The sequence below is a fragment of the Vidua chalybeata genome, chromosome 17, assembly GCF_026979565.1.
Source record: "Vidua chalybeata isolate OUT-0048 chromosome 17, bVidCha1 merged haplotype, whole genome shotgun sequence".
In the NCBI taxonomy this organism is placed as follows: Eukaryota; Metazoa; Chordata; class Aves; order Passeriformes; family Viduidae; genus Vidua; species Vidua chalybeata.
The window spans coordinates 9,171,647-9,190,084 of NC_071546.1; the positions used below are offsets into that span (position 1 = coordinate 9,171,647).

The 18,438-nt window shown below is 47.7% G+C and overlaps 1 protein-coding gene across 3 annotated transcripts in view; it reads left to right on the forward strand.

The window, feature by feature from the left end:
• The window catches only part of NKAIN4 (sodium/potassium transporting ATPase interacting 4), a 50,618-nt gene that overhangs the window by 20,566 nt on the left and 11,614 nt on the right, over window positions 1-18,438 (forward strand). For all 3 annotated transcript variants that reach the window (XR_008433919.1, XM_053958940.1, XM_053958939.1), the window contains exons 2-4: window positions 3,803-3,940; window positions 4,446-4,526; window positions 12,717-12,914. Coding sequence is in view for 2 of the 3 variants with exons in the window: in XM_053958940.1 (XP_053814915.1) it covers window positions 3,803-3,940; window positions 4,446-4,526; window positions 12,717-12,914 (417 nt within the window). In the remaining variant the exon portion in view is untranslated. The remainder of the gene's footprint in view (window positions 1-3,802; window positions 3,941-4,445; window positions 4,527-12,716; window positions 12,915-18,438) is intronic.

The window sequence follows — 18,438 nt, forward strand, 5'->3', positions numbered from 1 at the left end:
GCACAGGGGAGCAGGTTGGACTCTCCAGCTTATCAGCAGGAGAGGAGCAACAGAAGACAAAGTTGAGGGGATAGAAAAGATTTGAGGGACTGGAATTTAAACAAGCACCCCCAGGCCATGCTGAACCAGCTCGGAGTGTCCTGCTGGCAGTGACACCTGCCAGTGACACTGTCCTGCCAGAGCCATTGGAAAAGCAACTGGAATGGTTTGAACCCCCAGTGAGAAACTGTCCCATGTTTTGAGATGTTTTTTAGGACTTTTTTGCTATTTTGCTGTGGGCACCCCTCCAGCTCAGGTACAGCCTCCCTCTCTGGAGAAGTTTGATGGTGTGATGCCCCTGGGCATGTCCAGAGCTCTCTGTGCTCCCTGTGTGTGGGCTATGGGATGGGCTCCATGAGCTGCAGAACATCCCTCTGCCTTTCATCTCTTCCCCAGCTGTATAAATGAATGATGGCCCAAGAGAGAGCTTTGGCTTGTGTTTTTTGCCTGGCTAACAATTGCTTCACGTGGTTATTTGCTACTCCAGTTTCACTCAGATCAGCAGAAATGGGGTTTATTTCAGGAGAGAAAATTCTACCACAACTCTTCTGATTTTAGTGCTGCAATAAATCATTTAATTTAAAGAAGGAAAGGTAAAAGTATACTATGGCTTAGAGAAGCAAAAAGAGCAGAAGAAATCCTGGTTTTAATAAGAACAGTCATAAAGAAGAAAAATTTGTCCTCCCTGATGGAAAGGTCCTGTCAGCTTTGAGTGGGTTTAAACCTGTGCCACAATCTGTGACATTTCTCTTTACAGCCAGTATCTCTGGAATATAATAGGCTTTCTCAATAGGACAGTGTGAATCATGGTAAGGACCACCACAGCGAGGATATTGCTGTGCACAAACCTGGCAGCACAAGAGGAAGATGGCATTTCCCTGCTCAGCAAGAGGCACCCAGAGAGGCTCAGTACGAGGGAACAGATAGATCAGGGCAAACCCTGACCCTGCCATCTCTGAGCAGGACTGGAGGGACCAGGGCTGAAGGACACTGTGACATTCTTCACATCCCAACCCCAAATCAAGGCCAGCTTAGCCCCAGCATCAGCCCTGTTTACCTGCAAATCTCAGCAGCATTTTGTGGCTAAGCTGTGCACACAGACCTGCAGTGTAACGAGTGAAATGGGTGTTTATCAATTTGTTTTGAGCAAATATTTCCTTCATTAGGGTAAGTTCCTGAGGGAGCAGGGGGAAGCCAGGATAACTTCAGGCTGCATTTCCCATGACTGGATTGCAGCACAGACTCACTCCCTGCCCCTCACTAACACAGTGTTGGTTTCATCAGTAGCATTTGCTTGTCACCAATGTGTTTTACAGACAATCATAATTTTTTTTTTTTAATAGATGAGGAAACAGCTTGTGTGAGCTCACACATCCCACATCTCCTCTCCTTCCCTGAGCCAGCAGATGGGCACAGCCCATCTCTGGAGCAGCTGAGTCTTGCCTGCAGCTCCCAGATACACAAAACCAGTTTAATAATGCTGGGAAGGTGACACAAGAAAGTAGATCAGGATGGAAAGAATCTGGAGACAAGAGAGGTGAGGGAGAAGGAAGTATGGTATGAAGATAATTTCTGGGGTTATGGGGGAAAATCCAGAGACTTCTCAAGGAGCTGTGCCCAAATCTGAAGCTGTGTAGATTGGCAGGTCCATCTCCAGGGTGGTCGTTTATCTGTCACTTCACAGCCCTGGTGCAAACAAACCAGGAAATAAAACAAGGCTGTGGCAGGACAAGCTTTCCCCTTTTTATACAGCCCTAATGATAAATACTTGTGGAGTAGAATGGAGAAGGAAACACTCCTCCAGACATGGCTTGCCCTGATTCTGGAGTGGGAGAGCTCATGGCAGAAGGCTGGGTAGGAGGGGTCTGGGCTCATCCTGATTTTCAGAGCCTGCAGGCAGGAGGGGAGGCTGGACCTCAGTGAACACCCCATTGTGTCCCCGGGCCGGGTGAGGCGCTCACACTCCTCCTGGAGCACACAAAGCCAATTAAATGCCTGATTGGATGAAGCAGTCACAGTCAAGGGGCCCTTTGCCAGCCAGTCAGGATCCCAAATGTCCCAATGTCGTTAAGGTACATGCTTTAATCCCTCCTGAAGGATTAAATGTTTAACCTATGGCTGGTGTGGCAAACCCCCGCTGTGCTGGGGGAGCAGCACTCACCCCACAGCCCCCTCTGTGGCCACAGCATCTTCCAGGTGCTTCAGAGGGATCAGAGGGTGTTGCTTCTCAGGGAAGATTATTTGGCAGAAGAGAGAGATTTGGTGACTGCCTCCATTCCTTCCCCACTCTCTGTGCTTCTTGGGAAAAGCATCTCACAGAGGGAAAGCTGCCTACCCCCTCCCTGACTGATTGCCCTTAACCACAGATTTCTTTGAAATACAGATTTTTTATTGAACTTTCAAAGTAGTGTTGGGAATTGCAATACCTTCCTAGCCCAAGCGAGGTGTGAAGGCAATTTCCCCACTGAACCAGGAAGAAGGAGGAATAATGGCCATTTAACAGATGTGGCTTCTCCCATCCTGGGGCTTGAGAGGAACCTGCAGCCACTCACATCCTTAAATGCTTTAAGCCATCACAGAAGCACTGCTGCTTAGATCCCAGCCAGGAAAAGGTGTCACATAGCTGATTACACACAGCAGACCAGGATTACTCATGGTTAATGCCTGATTAGGAGTTAAATTAATTTTGACTGTCGATAGTAAATTGTAATTATTTATTTAGCCAAAAATAAATATGAAATGTCATAATGCAATCCCAGTGGCCTACTGTGATAATTAAACATATTTCAAATCTTGTACTGACAGGGAAGACACAGGTCCATGGAGGGGCTTGCACTGTGCTAATAAAGACAAAAAAAAAAAAAAAAAAGAGATCTCTCCATGCAAGGCTGGGCACAGGAGAAAAACCCACATTAGCAGTTTTTCCCCCTACACTCACTATATTTCTCCTATAGATATATCATTTAAAGGCTGTGGGCATGCAAAGGCCAGCAGGCAATCGCATGTCCATTGTGCTCTTTCAGCTGCACAGAGGCTCAGGGCCAGGGGACCAGATGTTGTCTGATACACAGATGATGGCTACAGGTAAAAAACACATCTTTATGCAGATATGGGTTGAAAATCAGCCCCAGCACTCCAACAGGAATGGAGTTTTATGTCTAGAACACAGTACTAGCCTTGAACCATGTTATTAGTGCTGGAGAGGAACACAGCCTGTCCTGGAAAACTGATGTGTTGGCAGAATTTCCTTACTGGTGGCAGCATTTTCTGAGGGGCGAAGGTGGAGGAGAGAGTTTCCTCCTCTCCCTCACTTTGATGGATGTGTGCCGGAGAGCAGAGACACAGGAGGTGTCAGGAATGATGGAGTGACGCTGAAGGCTCTGACAAACGAGCTCTAGAAAGTTACACTGACATCCTTGTGAACGTATTTCACGTTCAACATTTAAGATGTTACCGTCCCTCTGCTCCCCTCTGTCCTCTGCCAGAGCCCCACAGTGCACACCACAGAGGAATGCCCCACACAGCCCGGCAGCTCAGCCATCAGAGGAGCTGGGATGGGAGCAGAGGGGAAGGGGGATGTGTAAGAAGCCTTGTGTCCTACTGACCTGGTTCAGGGGCAGCAAATTGCTTTGGGAATGGAGTCCCACCTTCCGCTGCCACAGGGCTTTGCTCAGGGAGCGTGTGAAAACCTTGAGCACAAACACTCAGGGTGTTACAGTCCTGGGTGCAGGACTGTAACTCTCCTTGGCCTTCTCCCTCCCAGCTCGCTGCACTAGAGAGGCAAGTGTTCGACTTCCTGGGATACCAGTGGGCCCCGATCCTCGCCAACTTCCTGCACATCATCATCGTCATCCTGGGGCTCTTCGGCACCATCCAGTACAGACCTCGCTACATCGTGGTGGTGAGTGACACCTTGGGCTCCCAGCACCCAGAGCCTGTCCCAGCCGTGCTCTGGGGGATGTGGCACCAGATGAGGGGCAGAGCAAAGCCCCTGGGAGATCAGGCACGAGCCCTGCTCGCTGCTCTAGCCAGAGTGCCTGGCTGTGCTCAGGAATCTGCTTGTGCCAAACTGGGAAGGTTTCACATTGTTCTTACTGTGCTAAGGGAGCCCCGAGCAAATGCTGCCCAGCAGAGAGGGAGGGTGAGGGGCTGGACAAATGCAGCACAGAAACTCTTGCATCCCTCCAGACTCCTGCCCCTGTGGGGCTTTTCTGGCAAGGGAGCATCTGAATATGCAAAACAAACAGAGGAAGAGAAAAAGGATTTCAGTGCTGACTCAGGGCATTCCACTGCCCCCAGCTAGAGCATGCATACATCAATATAAAGATATATATACATACACACACTAATCCCAGTGACTTCCTAATGCTTATTGCTTCTCTCTCCCCAACCCCATTCCTTCCCAGTATGCCATCTGGACTGCAGTCTGGGTCACCTGGAACATCTTCATCATCTGCTTTTACTTAGAAGTGGGAGGGCTCTCAAAGGTGAGTGCCCAGGCTTTGCAGCAAAGGGCGTGGAGCTGAGTGGGGAGGGGAGGGCTGGGGGCTGCCTGGGAGCAGGTCCTGCCCTCCTGCCTGTGGAGGGGGCTGCTTATCAAGGATGGGGAGTACTGCTGGGAAACTGAGGAGCCATTATTGGGTTTTGGAGCTCTTGGTTGGTTGGTGCAGGTGGTGGCTGGAATAAACCCTGCCCTCACAGCAGCTGGAGTGCATTTGCTTTCCAGAGGTGAGAGCAGGCCTGGCAGCAGAGCCATCCTGAGGGGAGAGGGGGTTTGAGGGCCAGTTCCCAGCAGTGATGCAGAGGAGGGCTAGGAGATCACCAGATTGCAGCTGATCCTCTTGGGATCTGAGCCCACCTTGGCAAGAAGGTGTGTGATGGAGGGGAGGGCCCTCGTGCAGCACTGAGGGTGGCCTTTCTGCCAGCCTGTCCCAGGGAAGGGCTGCAGCAGGGGCTGCCTGGGTTGACCTGAACCAAGGACTTTGCTGGAACTCTACACCTGACCCTCTCTTGATATTTTTGTGCCTCCCAGTCCTGCTGAAGACTTGCTTTGCCTGTGGTTGTTGCCACACCAGGCAAAATATTTCCTGTTGTACCTTTGGAGAGAGACTCCTCTGTCTGCTGAGCAGAGAACATCCCTCCCCAGAGGGATCTGGCTCATCTGCTTGGGATGTGGCTTCCCTGCCTTATTTCTTCCTTTTTAAGTACAGTGGTAGTTTCTCATGGCTGCTGGCCAGGCTGTTGTGAGTTAATATGCAAAGCTCTTTGAAGACTAGATTAGCTGAGTATTGCTGTCTGCCTAATGAGGGGTGAGTCAGAAATAATAAAAATGGGAGGCAGGCCCTAAATTAAGCCTGGGCTGTAAGCAATGAATTCTGAGTGTTGCTGTAGCACAGCAGACTCAGATTGTGGGATGCAGGTTCATTTCAGAGGACTCCACATCTGGCCCAAATTCCAGGTCATGGATTGGAGTTGCAGTCATAATTGGAATTGCCCTGTGGTTTTATCAGGCCTACAGCAAGTCAAGAGTGGCAGCCTAAATCCTTTGCAGATAAGAAAATGTGACTTCCTAATGTCTCAATTCATCTTCATTTCCCCTCTCAATTAACTCCATAAACTTTGAGGGAGTTCTTTCCCAAAACAGTGATTATTCATAGTCTGAAATCTCAGCCTGAGATGATCTCAATGTTGGCTGTGTCCAGCTGAAAAAAAAGAATTTTATGTAACTGTTTAAATGCTCCCTTCTGCAGAGAAAATGTTGGCTTGATAAACTGCTCTGGGAGCTTCTCAGAGCCAGTGTTTGCTTCCAGCCAGCTGGATACTCATGTTTGCTAATCCCAACCTGCACTGCAACACGTCAGGTTGCTGTTCTGCAATTCAAACAGCTCCACAAACTCCTTCTTTTGTGCCACTGAGGAGCTTCACCTGGTAACCTTGCTCTGTGCTGGGGCTCATTTTAGCCAAGCCAGCACACAGAGAGGCTTTATTTAGCCTGCAGGGTGACACTTGTGACTGGGGACATGTTTTATAGAGTTGGGCTGCAGTGTAAGTTGTTACTGACTCAGTGGACTTTCCTCTCAGGCTGCAGTGAGAAATCAGTTCATTTAATGGCAAACAGCAAAACCAAGAGAGAATTTGTGCTTGCTTGGCTGTAAAGTAGTTGACAGCCTTGCCTCTGTTCTTAATGAGCTATTCTCACTTTAAAAAGCTGTTTTGTAAGGAAAACTAATGATGCTGCTTTCCATCCTCCTCCACTTTCACTGAAGTAATTTGGGTCTTTGTAGTGGCAAAACAAATCTTCACTTCCAGGAGACACCAAAAGATCCACCTGAAGCAGGAGCCGAGGTTTCTGTAGGACACTTCACAGGCTGGGCTCTTCTGCTGCATCTCTGGAAACCTGATCCAAAGGCAGCTGTTGTTTTATTGATGTCAGCCGTGGGATCAGATCCCAGAAGGACATCTGGGCTTGGCTCTACAAGTGCTGGGCAAGGCAGGGCAGTGTCAGCCAGGAGTGGATGGCAGCAGGGCTGCAGGTACCTCTGTGTGCCCCAGGGCCCTCGGGAGGAGGCTGCCCTCCAGTCCTGACCAGAAGTCAAAGTCAAAGCTCATCATGAGCCTGGCAATTTGCAGGGAAGCTGCAAATATTGGACGAAGAGCTTTGGTGGAGGGAGGCTGATGGAGCTGGTCTGATAAACACAAACTCATTAACTACTAGACTGAGCATGAGCACACTGGGGAGTGCTTGGACAGGGTTGTGCAAGTCCCTTAAGGGACTCTTGAGAGCTCTGGAGGTCCTTAGGGTGCTGTTTCCTGTGTGATTGCTGGTGAGCCTGGGGGAGTGGGAGAGTGGCATTCCTGCCAGCCCTGCACTGACCCTGCTGTGCTCTGACAAGGGCAGCCTGCCAGGGCAGGCCCTGTCAGCAGCTTATTTACAGTGAGAGAATGCAGAAAGGGCAGGGAACTGGAGAGAATGGAGTTTGTTAACTTGGTGCCTGGTAACGACAGCCCAGAGCAGCTGAGACAGGTGATAACTCAGGTGGGGTGAGAAAGGACAGAAAGGATTCCAGTGTTTCCAGTGTAACAGATTTAAGAAAAGCCCAGGGAATTGAAATGATGAGGAAACAGTTATGTGCACTCATTGCAAACAATTCTTTGTGCTCTGCTGCCCAGGTCTGATTTCACAGTGATGAAGGGATGCAGGATGGGAGCAGGGAAGTGCTGTTCACAAGAACAGGGATGTTGTTCTTGTGCTCCCCGTGCTTTGGGTGCCTGGCTGATCTAATGAACAGAATCCAGGGACCCCACAGCCCCGTGTCAGCCCATGAGTGATTTGGCAAATGGGTTGAGACAATCTCTCAGTTATGAACTTCAGGTCATCAGTAGAATACGGCTGGTAGGTGCAGTTTGGCTGTTGGCTTTATCTTACTAAGGAATTGTTCTCTGCTGCATCTTCCCTCCACTTCTCACCCTCTCTTTTCTCCTGTCTTTCACATTTCTTGAAGTGCTCCTTTATCCTCCAGGTTATTCCAGCATGGAATTGCTGAGGATGCTGTTCTGGTCAGCCCTGCTCAGGGGAGTTATAACTAATAATTAACCAGCTACCAATCACTAGTTGTGCTGAATTTTTTATTGGAAAGGAAAATTCTGCTGATCACTGAATCTATTCCCTACTTCTTGGAAGAGCTAAACTGACTTGATTTCTGTCTTTCTATCCTGCCAGGGTTTTTATCTTGGAATCTTTTCTTAGCAGGAGTAAGAGTGTGAAATATGGCCCAGCAGAACTTCCTTGGGTGGCCAGACACAGGTGGATCAGCACAAGTGTCTGAGGAAGCACTTCCCTTGCTGCTGGAAGGGCCTCCCCAAGCACATAGCCCATGCCAGCTTTCCTGGAAGTGCTCTGCCAGTGAGCAGGCGAGTGCTGGAGCAGCCTGGATTTGCAGGGCTGCTTCTCAGCACTGGCAGGAGGTGGTGATGTGCTCTGAGCAGCTTCTGGCAGCCTTGCCTTGCTGACTTGCTCTGCTCGTGCTCCTGAGCACACTTGCAGCTCCAAGTGCTGTGCCACTGCTCCGTGGTGGGGCTCACAGCCCAATTTCCAGGTTGCTGTTCCTCCTCCTGTCCCATCTCCCTCTTTTTCCCGTGTCCATCTGGCCATTTGGGTGGGTGAATTGCTGGGAGCTAGCTCTGCAGTTTCCAGGCTGTGTTTGCAATAATGTGTTAAGCTTCTCGCTGTCTACTCGAGCGTGAAACGCATCCCTCCTGCAACCCCTCAGTCTGAGTTAATTATTAAAATCCTGCTGTTAAGACATATGAGCATATGTCTGTCCAGCTGCCATGCTGACTGACTCTTCATCATGTACTAGAGAAATATTCAGAGAGGTTTGAGGAACTGGTCTCCTGTATTTCAATGTATTCCTTTGTCTTTTCCCTCTGGAATTATCCTTCTTGAATGGTGATTTCTAATTTTTGTTTTTATCCTTCCTTTATATTCTCTCTTGTCTATGCACTGCTTTGATCTGAATCCAGAGCTGTGGTGGTCTAAATCTCCTCTTGAAATGGAAGCAGCCCTTGTGAGTCAAACAGGGTTATTTGTATTTCAGAGAATCTGGGTGGCATCTTGGGATGACTTTGTACCTGGGTAAAATACTAGGAGGATGGATAAATTCCTGTGTATATAAAACTGTCCCTCAACTCCTTCTAAATTTAGAACTTGGAAGCCTGGGATTTGGCTTTTAAATGCTGTGGCATTGTCAACAAGCCCACTGAGAGACATTGGGAGTGTTTTTCTGTGTCTCAAGGTGATGCAGGACTGAAAGATGAACATTATATTTCCTATTTTAATAAGAAATGTTTCCATCTAAAAAGATTCAAAATTATTCTGCTGTCAAGCTCTGGTGGCTCCCAAATGAGGTTCAGTTTGTTCCAGAGCTGTCCTAGTGTGGTTTTGCCTGATAATTAAGGAAATTTGGGGGAGGCAATTCAGAAGGCTGTTAACAACAAGAAATAAAACCACCTCTGATAGTGTCCCTTAGAAAATCATTTCAGAAGAGCTTTCAGGGTGCTATTTTAGCAAAGGAATGCAGCTGGCTCTGTGGGTGTTGGAGGTAGCTGTGAGTTTCTCGTGGGCCACGCTGGGGAAAACAGGCTCTGGGAAATGTAGGTGCTGCAGGTTCAGTGCTCTTGTCTTCCCTCTCACCCCGGTGCAAACGAGTGGCAGCCAGGTGCTGCAGCAGCTCAGAGTGAGATGGGATTTTTTTGGCTGGCCTTCAAGGTGCTCCGGGAAGGAGCTTGGGTCGCTCCTGGCTCGTGTTTCCCCCTAGGCTGGGGGTTAAAGAGGCAGTGATAGCCCTGGCAAGGGACGAGGAGGAGCCAGGCACACACAGATCCCTCTCCCTGCAGCAGGGCTGGCTCACTGCTGGGGCTGATTAACATCTCCCAGCCCACATTCCACTTCTGGGAGCATGTCAGTGTGTTTAGATTTCAAATGTATCGCAGAAAGCTTTTGGGAAACAGCTGCTCCCTAAATCTTCCTAAAACTGGCTCTTTTCTCCTGATTCTTGTGTGCTGTTCTATTCATGGTCTCGCTTCTCTCCAACTGCATTCTCACAAACGAAGCTGGCAAACCACAGGAGACATCCTGGAGTTGTTTTCGTGGTCTCCCAGCAAGCTCTGAGCAATGGGAGGTCAATTAAGGGATTTTCTTGAGTGCTCTTTTTATTGTGCCCCATCACACAGGTATCCCCCGAGGGCACCCAGCCAGGGACACGGGCAAAGGAACAGCTCTGCTTTGCATGTTGAGACCCTCTCGTGCTGCCCTTGCTCCAGACAGGTGCTGGTTCAGGAAGGTGGCTGTGAGCTCAGAGACATTCCCTGATCCCAGTGTGCAATCAGTATTCACTTTACATCTGTGAAATGGATGGCTCATGAGTCTGAGGCATTGTGGTGCTTTTAGAATCCAAATGTGCTCAGTTTTGCCAATCTGCACTGATGCAGAACTTTTTAATTTTTTTTTTTTTGCTCAGAGCTGGAGTGTGATTGTAGACAAAAAGCAGTGAGAGCTGGTTAGGACCTCCTGTTCCTCCATCTGCCCACCTCCAGCCACACCTGTTCTGCTTTTTCAGGCTGAATTTACAAGTTCAGCAGCAAAGTTAAGCCAGAGCCAAATCTCTGAAGGCTGACAAAAGGGAGATTCTAGAAGGAAAGCAGCCTGTTTCTTACTCTGCCAAGCACACACTGATGCCTCTGTAAGGAGCAGAGAGGACACTGAGGGCTCTGTCTGCATCAGTGAGGCAGAAGGTTTGGGAAGGCACCATCTGTGAGCGGGGAGAGGGAAGCCCTGGGGACTGAGGTTGAGAGAAGATTCTGTGGTGCCCTGGGGAACAGCTTTGGTTCAGTGCTAATGGGGGGAGCCCCGGGCAAAGAAACAAGAATTCACTTTGGGGGTTTCTTGGTTGTTCTGGAAGTTTCTTTCTGTTTGTTTGGGGGAGTTTGTTTTTTGAGAAAGGTGTTTGCTTCTTTCCCCAGCCAAAGCAGCGAGTGCCTTCTGAGAGGGAGGAGAGCCCAGCCTGGAGGCCTGGCTTAGGCTGGGGAAAATCCATCCGCCTCCTAACACACAAACCTGGGGGAAGAACAACAAGCTTTGCAGAAAAGCTGTGATTTGGTGACTTCCTGAGCTATGTCTGGGCCACTGAAGGGTGAAGCCCAGGCAAGGGCAGAACTCCCAAGTGTCCATGGAGTTTTCCCCATTGTCTTTGCTGCCCTGGTGCCACGCTCCATCTCTGTGCCCTCCTCCATCTCCTGCACAGCACATGCCATCTGCTGTGGTGATTATGTCAGGAGCTTGGCAGCTGTCTTCTCGCCTAATTGTCCACATTTCTCAGCACGTGCTTCCTGCAGCAGATTGGAATAAGGGCTCTGCAGGCTGCTTTGGGGTGTCTGTGCTGGACAGAGGGTCCCCACACAAGGTGCAGAGCAGGGCAGCTGGGGACTGTTCACTGGCTCTCTGGCTGCCATTCAGGTTCCTGCCCCCCTGACTCGAGTTTGGCCCTGGACATGCTTTTCAGTGTCTGTTTTCTATCTGCAGGACTGCCTGGCTTGGCTCCTGTGTTGGCTGTGCAGACAGGCCCTCTCTGGAGGGTAATTTGGAGCAGGGGCTTGGATAACCTGCTCTGAATCTGTTTTTCCTTTTGACTCTATGGGGAGCTGACACAAAGGACCTGCCATGGGAGGTTTTCCATGCTGGGAAATGTGCATACCCCAAGCTCTGACTGATGCTGTTCTGGGAGCCATGGATTTCCTCCTGGGACTGTGTGGGACCCTGGCATGAGCAGTGTGAAATAGTTTATGGGTAGGTGCTAAAACCTTTAGTAATGGGTGGGTGACGTGTGGATATCCAGCATCCATCCCTCTCTGTAGAGATACAGGTTCTCTGCCTTTAAATTTTTTAATCTATTCTTCAGAATAAAACTTCCAACCCCTTGCCTTGTTTTATGGTCAAAAGGAATTGTTGATTCTGTATCAAAGTGACCTGAGAGTTCTTCAGGGGCAGCCAGCACTTGGCACTCGTCCATGAAGGGTTGCAGCTGTTCAGCCAGTCCTGAGTTTGTCTTTTACCTTTGCCATGTCCTGCAAGCTCAAAATCCCAAAGCTCTTCTGAGTATTCCTATAATTACTGAGCTTTTCTCAAGTGTGAGGAAAGTGTGGTCATTTTTAAATAAATACCTGGCTGCACACCAAAGCCCTGCGCTCCTTGTGTGGCATTTCACTCTGTAACCCCCTCAAGTGGTTTAAAGTATTTACCTAGGAAAGACAAGGGAGCAAAACAAAAACCCTTTGGAGGTAAAGCTGATAAGAAGTTGCAGGGGAGGAGATTAGAAGAAGCTGCAGTCAGCACTGTGAGGTCAGCTGGGCTGGGTAGGCTGACCTGGGGCTGACAGGAAATGCAGAAGCACCAGATGTGAAGAGTGTGGAAGGAAATCAGGTAAAAATTGCACAGGATCTTGTCAGGAAGTAGGAAAAGAGGAAGATCTGTTGGGTTTGGAAACTCACTTTGGGGTTGTGAAGTTCATATTTTCCAGGTACTTGTGTTGATTCCTGTGCTGGGAAGAGCCTGGCAGGACACTTAGTGCTGCCTTGTTTATCTTTTTCCTCTGGAGTTACAGGGTTCATCTCCCAAACCCAAAACTTGAATTCTTTTCTGGATGAAGAAACCACCAGCAAAATGTTCTTGGGTCTGCAGCCTGCATCCAAATTGTGCTGCTAGAGGACGGTGAAATAGATTTGTTGCAGGGCTGCCTCAGGAGTGGTTCTCACCACAGCAGCCTGCCTGGGACATATGTTTACATTAGATAACAGGAGGAAATTCTCACTGATGAGGCCCTGGCACAGGTTGCCCAGAGAAGCTGTAGCTGCTCCACGCCTGGAAGTGTTCAAGGCCAGGCTGGACAGGGCTTGGAGCAACCTGGGATAGTGGAAGGTTCTTTAAGGTCCCTTCCAAACCAAACCATTCCATGATTCTATGAAGGGATATCAAGCCAACGTGCTTTGATCTGTGCTAGCATTTTTGGGGAGTGGGGATCTCTGAAACTAAGTTTGTCATTGGTTTAATGGAAAACTCCATTTAATGGCATGTCTGGCACTCTCAGAGTAAACAGAGCTCTCTTTGCAACTCTTCCCTTTAGGACAGCGAGCTCCTGACATTCAACATCTCCCGGCACCAATCCTGGTGGAGTGAAAATGGCCCTGGCTGTGTAAGGAAGGAGGCTTCAATGTCTGGCATCAAGGGGCTGGATAACCACTCCTACATCTCTGTCATCGGCTGCGCCCTGGAGTACCGCTACATCGAGGTCATGCACAGCTCCTTCCAGATCCTCATCGCGGTGAGTGCCTCATGAGGGGAGCACTTCCTCAGGAGATGCTGGTTTGGTTTTTGTTCTTTTCCAAACACAGAGGTTGGCCTGTATTTTCCAACACTTTTTGTATTGCCTGATTGCAAAAGCCTCTGTAAATGTGTTCTGTTGGATTGTTCTGTTCTCTCTTATGAAAATAGTTGGAAATGGGTATCAGCAGCCTGATGCCTGAAGTAATGCATCTGTGCAACCATAGAGCAACAAAGGGTTCTGAATCCCTGTTGGGGTGTGGGAATTCATGTTTTGACAAGGACAGAGACCCTTCTGGTGCAGGGTGAAAAGAAAAGGTTTTGATAGGACAAGAGGAAATGGCATCATATTGCACTGGGGAGGTGTAGTTTGGATACTGGAGACAATTTCAGAACAGAAAGAGCTGTAAAGTACTGGAACAGACTGCTCAGGGAAGTGGTGGAGCCACCATACCTGGAAGTGTTAAAAAAAAAATGTGTGGGTATAGCACTTGAGGACATAATTTAGTGATGAATGTGGTGGTGATGCTGGGTTGATGATCGACTTGAAGCCTTAAAAGGCTTCCTCCAACCTTAATTCCATGTTTCTATGAAGGATTGCTCTTACTCCCCGTGGCTCAGTGATGGGTGGTGGAGCACAAACCTACACATTCATTGTGAACAATCTCCAGAAAATGAAATCAACTTTTAAGAGGCAGTAAGCAGCATGTTTTCCTTCTGCTGATACCCAAGATATAGTCACTAAATGTTTTCATGCACTCTTTCCTCATCACAGTCTTCCTCAGGCTTTTTAAAGTACTTTGCAAAAATGCAGCGTCCTTAAGGTTCACTGTTTGTTGTTTCTCACTTTTCTGTGAAATTAACTGAAACAAAATATCCATTGTGCCACTCACTTTGGTGCTGTTCTTGCATTTTGTAGACCACATGTCTAATCTGCTTTGAGTTGTTACTTTGGGGTTAATGGCTTTAGTTACAAACACGAACTGGGAAACCATTCGCATTTTGGCTTTCAGTTTTGGCTTAAAAAAGAAAGGCGACTTACCCTGTTTAAATGCTGAAGGATAACAGAGATTTTTCACGTTTCTGGAGTGCCAAGTACTTCTCTGCATGTTTTTGGTGCAGCTTTCTACTGTCCTGATCCTGCATTTCCTGTTAGCCAGGCTGGTCTGTGTGACCCAGTGAACTGCAGGGAGGGAGGAAGGCTCAGGCCCCTTTCTTGCCGTGTCACAGAGAAGAGGCAGAGGCAGAAGCTCTTGTTTCCTGACTTGGATGAGCTCCCTGGCACGTGTGCTGGCTGTTAATATTCCCTCAGTTCTCCTTCGGGCCAAATGATCTGCATGAATCTGTCTGAGAGCTGCTGCCATGCCCCTGTGTGAGAAAGGCAAACCTGTGTGTCCAGGAGATCACAGCCTGGTGTCTTTTAGAGGGCTTTTAGGTGGAACAGGATTGGTGCTGTACCTGAGTTTGGTGAAACAAGGGCAGACTTTGCAGTCATAACACCCCCTTTTAAAGCACAGAGGTTTCTCACTCTTAGCATCCTTCCTGAACTCCTGAGCTGGCACAGCCCCTGTGCCCTGGGCCAGAGGTTGAGCCAACAAATGGTCCTGAGTTTGTTTGGAGTAGATCTTTGTTTTTTGGCAGCTTACTGACTTAGGCACGTGGCCCTGGGCTAAGTGATCACTCTGATATATAGAACTCTGTCTCTGGCAGTGGCTTTTCCTTTGCTTCTTCCCAAAGGCACATGACAACATTCTCTGTGCATCTGCAAAACATCACTAAGGGCCAGATGGGGAGACAGGAGGGAAATATAAGACAAAATAGGATTTAGGGAAATACTTTCTGTCTCTCTCTTTCTCCCTGAGATTTAAGGTGCAATAAATTTTTGAGTCCTAAACCCTGGAAATGGGGTTAAAATACTCGTAGGCAAGAAACCCATATGGGCTGAGCTATGCAGTGAACTAAATTTCTACTTGTCCTGTAATAAAAGGAGAGTATTGAAGCCCCAGGTCTGTAACTGCTGCTGGTTCTGAAATGCTTGTGTAATTTTGTCATGTAGTGGAAGGAATGGAGCTTTTCCCCTCTTCTTTGAGGTCAGGCAAAAAGCAAGTCTTTCTCCCTCAGACCTTGCCTGAAAGCAGTCAGCCAATTCTCTCCCTTTTTACTCTCTGAGGGTCAAACTCTTTGATCCCTGCCAGTATCTTTTTCTGTTCTCTTTATCTCACTTTGAGGCAGGTTTTATTACGGGCAGCTGTCCCCAGAGTGCTGGCAGGTACAGTGCTGCAGACAGGCAGGGACACAGATCAATAGCACAAAAACACAACCAGCAACGTGATGGCTCAGGGGATGCAGCAAGAGACATGACCTCGTTCCCTCCTTGTCTGAGACCAGAATAGTCAGTTCCCTGTTAGGAAGGGCAAGGGACAGGCAAAATTTTGCTTTCAGTAGTTTGCTTTTGCTTTGTCTAATGTTTTTCAGAAGTTGTGGGGTGGGGGGTGTGTTCTGCTTGGTTTGGTTTTCACCCCAGATACAGCACTGTGAAATCCACACTCTTTGAATAGGCAGTGCCCAACTGTGAGCACTTGATTTATTTTTTTTTTTTCTGGAAGTTCCAATTCCTTGAGACTACTGAGGGACTGTACTGCAGTGCTGTGTACCTGGGGCAAGGCTCCCTGAATTCAGTCTTGCATGCCAAAGGAGAGGGAAAGCAAACCTGGACCCATCTGGTGAGCAGAGTGTTGGCTGTCAGCTTGACTCCTGCTGATTATATCATCCTGCTCCTGGGCATACATTTGAGGATACATAAGGTCTCAGTCTGCTTTTGCTCAGAGCTTGTCTGTACTCCTTGAAGGCAAAAGCAATTCCTTTAATCTGGAATGCAATCAAACCTGGGCATATTAGTCACCACACATGATACAAGTTGCAGTATGAAAATCTTTCTCAATACTTTAGCACAAAACACATTGGAGGTAAAAGGAGGTAAAAGTTCATTGGGGCAACATCTAAAACTCTGTCCTGGTACAGAAATGAACTGTAAAGACAATCCTACCAACCCAGGTAGGAAATGCAGCAGCAACTTTGTCAAGATAAGAATCTGCTTTGCTTTTCCTTAGCAAGGATTCATCTTGCACGTCCCCAGCTCGCCAGCCAGCAGGGAGAGGAGTGATTGCCAGTTCCGAAATACCTGGCATAGCTCTGGGCTCTCCATATGGTACTTCTGGGAGTGGGGAGGCTTGGGCTTTTCCTGAGGCTCCACTGAATGGGGTAGAAATTGGAAATGTCTTCCCAGGCGCCAGAACTCGCTGCCTGCCTGTCTGTTGTTTTCACTCAGACTGACAGGTTGGAAGGTTCCCAGGGAGGCAGCAAGGCAAGCCTTGACAGCAGATGTTATGTGAGAACCAGTGTGCAAGAGATGCCTTGCTCTTGGCAGAAGGTGGATTTTCAGTGGTTGTAATTGCATCCAAAGAGTAAAGAAGGTCAAGGAATTAAAGGATTTTGATTGCCTTTCTTTGGCTATCTGGTCACAATAGCTCTTTCACAAGCTGGATTTTTGCTTTCTCATAGCAGACTTCCCTTCATTTCCCTCTCTTGCACTGATGTCAGTGTGCACCTTTCATTAGCTCTGATTAGAAGTGAAACCTAGAATGTGTCTGCCTGAAAGAAGAGTCTTTGCACCTATTTTCTGTGGTGGAAAAAGCAGTGGCAAGTTTGTCTATTGAGAGAAGTTTCACTAGGACAGAGGTAGACTAAAGCCAAAATCTTATACAATAACAGTAACACCTCCTAAAATTTGCCTTCCCATCCTTTGTGCATTTTGCACACTTGCAGCCAGCTGGTCCCTTTCTCCAGGTTTTTCTCTAATTTACTCTTTCTGGCTCCAGTGCCTTCATTCAATGCTGCTGTTTGATGAACAGTTTTCAACTCTCTATTAAAAAGTTCACTTCAGAGGACTGAGGGGCAGGGGGATGCTCAGACATATGTTTCCCCCATTCCCTTGGGGCACACTTGTCTCTTCCTGTCTTTCCCACTCTGTTTGCCTGCAGAGTGCTTGGGGCACCCCAGCTCCATCCTCTCTGGTGGGGCAGCGTGTGCGTTCCCAGGCTGACAGAACACACCTGCCCTCAACATGTGTTCCTAATAAAAAGCTTAATCAGATCCTTCTGCAGCTTGGAGTAGCTGGTACTGCACATGCAGAACAAGCAGAGAAACAGCAGCAGAGGCTAAAGCCCTAGAACATTCTTTGGGGAATTAGAGCAGTGGCTTAGTGTCATTTTACATCGCTGACGTTTTCCCTCCTCTTCCACCTCCCCACTGTAATTTGCAAAGATCCAGGAATTATTGGTATTTCCCCGGGATACAGAGCTTAAACTCCTCCTTTGTATGGAAATCAGCAACCAGGATGGCACTTGGGTGAAATTGTTCCAAATTGTTGGCTTCTGTGAAGCTTCCTGTTGTGTGTTAATTGCTGATAAACTGGGTGATGTTTGGGGGTTTGACACAGCTTTATCAAAGATGCAGTCAGAAGAGAATTTCAAGTGTTTCTTGGAGACTGCTCATTCCAAGCTCCAGCAGACTCTTCCAGGGGAAAGACTGGACAATAGGAGTGCATTTCTCCTCCTTAGCTGTATTTAATTCATAATTTATTCTGAAGGTGAGACACAGGGATTCTCGTGAGTTCAGTTAATCCTTGAGATTATTTAATTTGGGGTTATTTAATACAGATGAGTCCTTTAGAGTATTTAATTACAGTTTAGGTCAGCACATAAAAAACTGGAATTCATATTTATATTGTACATCTCTTCCCCCCTTGCCATTGAGACTTACCTGTTCTGGCCAGATCACAAGACAAAGCTTCTTTGAATAAAAAGTTCCACTAAATAAACAAATTTTTTTATTGCTGAAATGCATCTAAAGAAGGAATGGATTATAGAGTCAATAAAAAGTAAATTTTAAACACTAAGCAGAAGATTTTGAAACAAAGCCAGGAGATGGAAGGAATCTAAAAGAAAACCCTCCACTCCAATGAAGCTGGGATTAGAGATTTAGGGAAGTTCACTTAATTCACTAGCTTTTGATTGGTTGGTTTGTTTTTCTGAATGCAAAAAAAGTCACCTTAGTCATAAAGTGAAAAATGTATGGGGTGAGCAGAATGATGGTTGAGGGTTATGGAGCATTAATTTCTGTGCAGAACAAACTTCCCAAGTCAATCCCATTGCTTGGTGCTTCTGAACCGTGAAAAATGTCCAGAGCTTTGTCAGGTTTGCTGTGACAGTACAGCTGATAATCGCTCCTGACTCTGCTCATAAACTGGGCAGGTAAATCATTTTCATTGGTAATTCTATCCGGAATCTCCTGACACAGGTACCACATAAGATTTGTGTCAGCATGCTATAGAGTATAATAACAGCGAGTGGATTGAGGGCTGGCACTTTGCATGGCTGTTAACCCAAAGCTCCTACTCTGAGAGGTGATGGGAAATCTGGGGAGGGAGAAAACGGTCCTGGAGTTCCCTTGGAATCAGGGTGTGT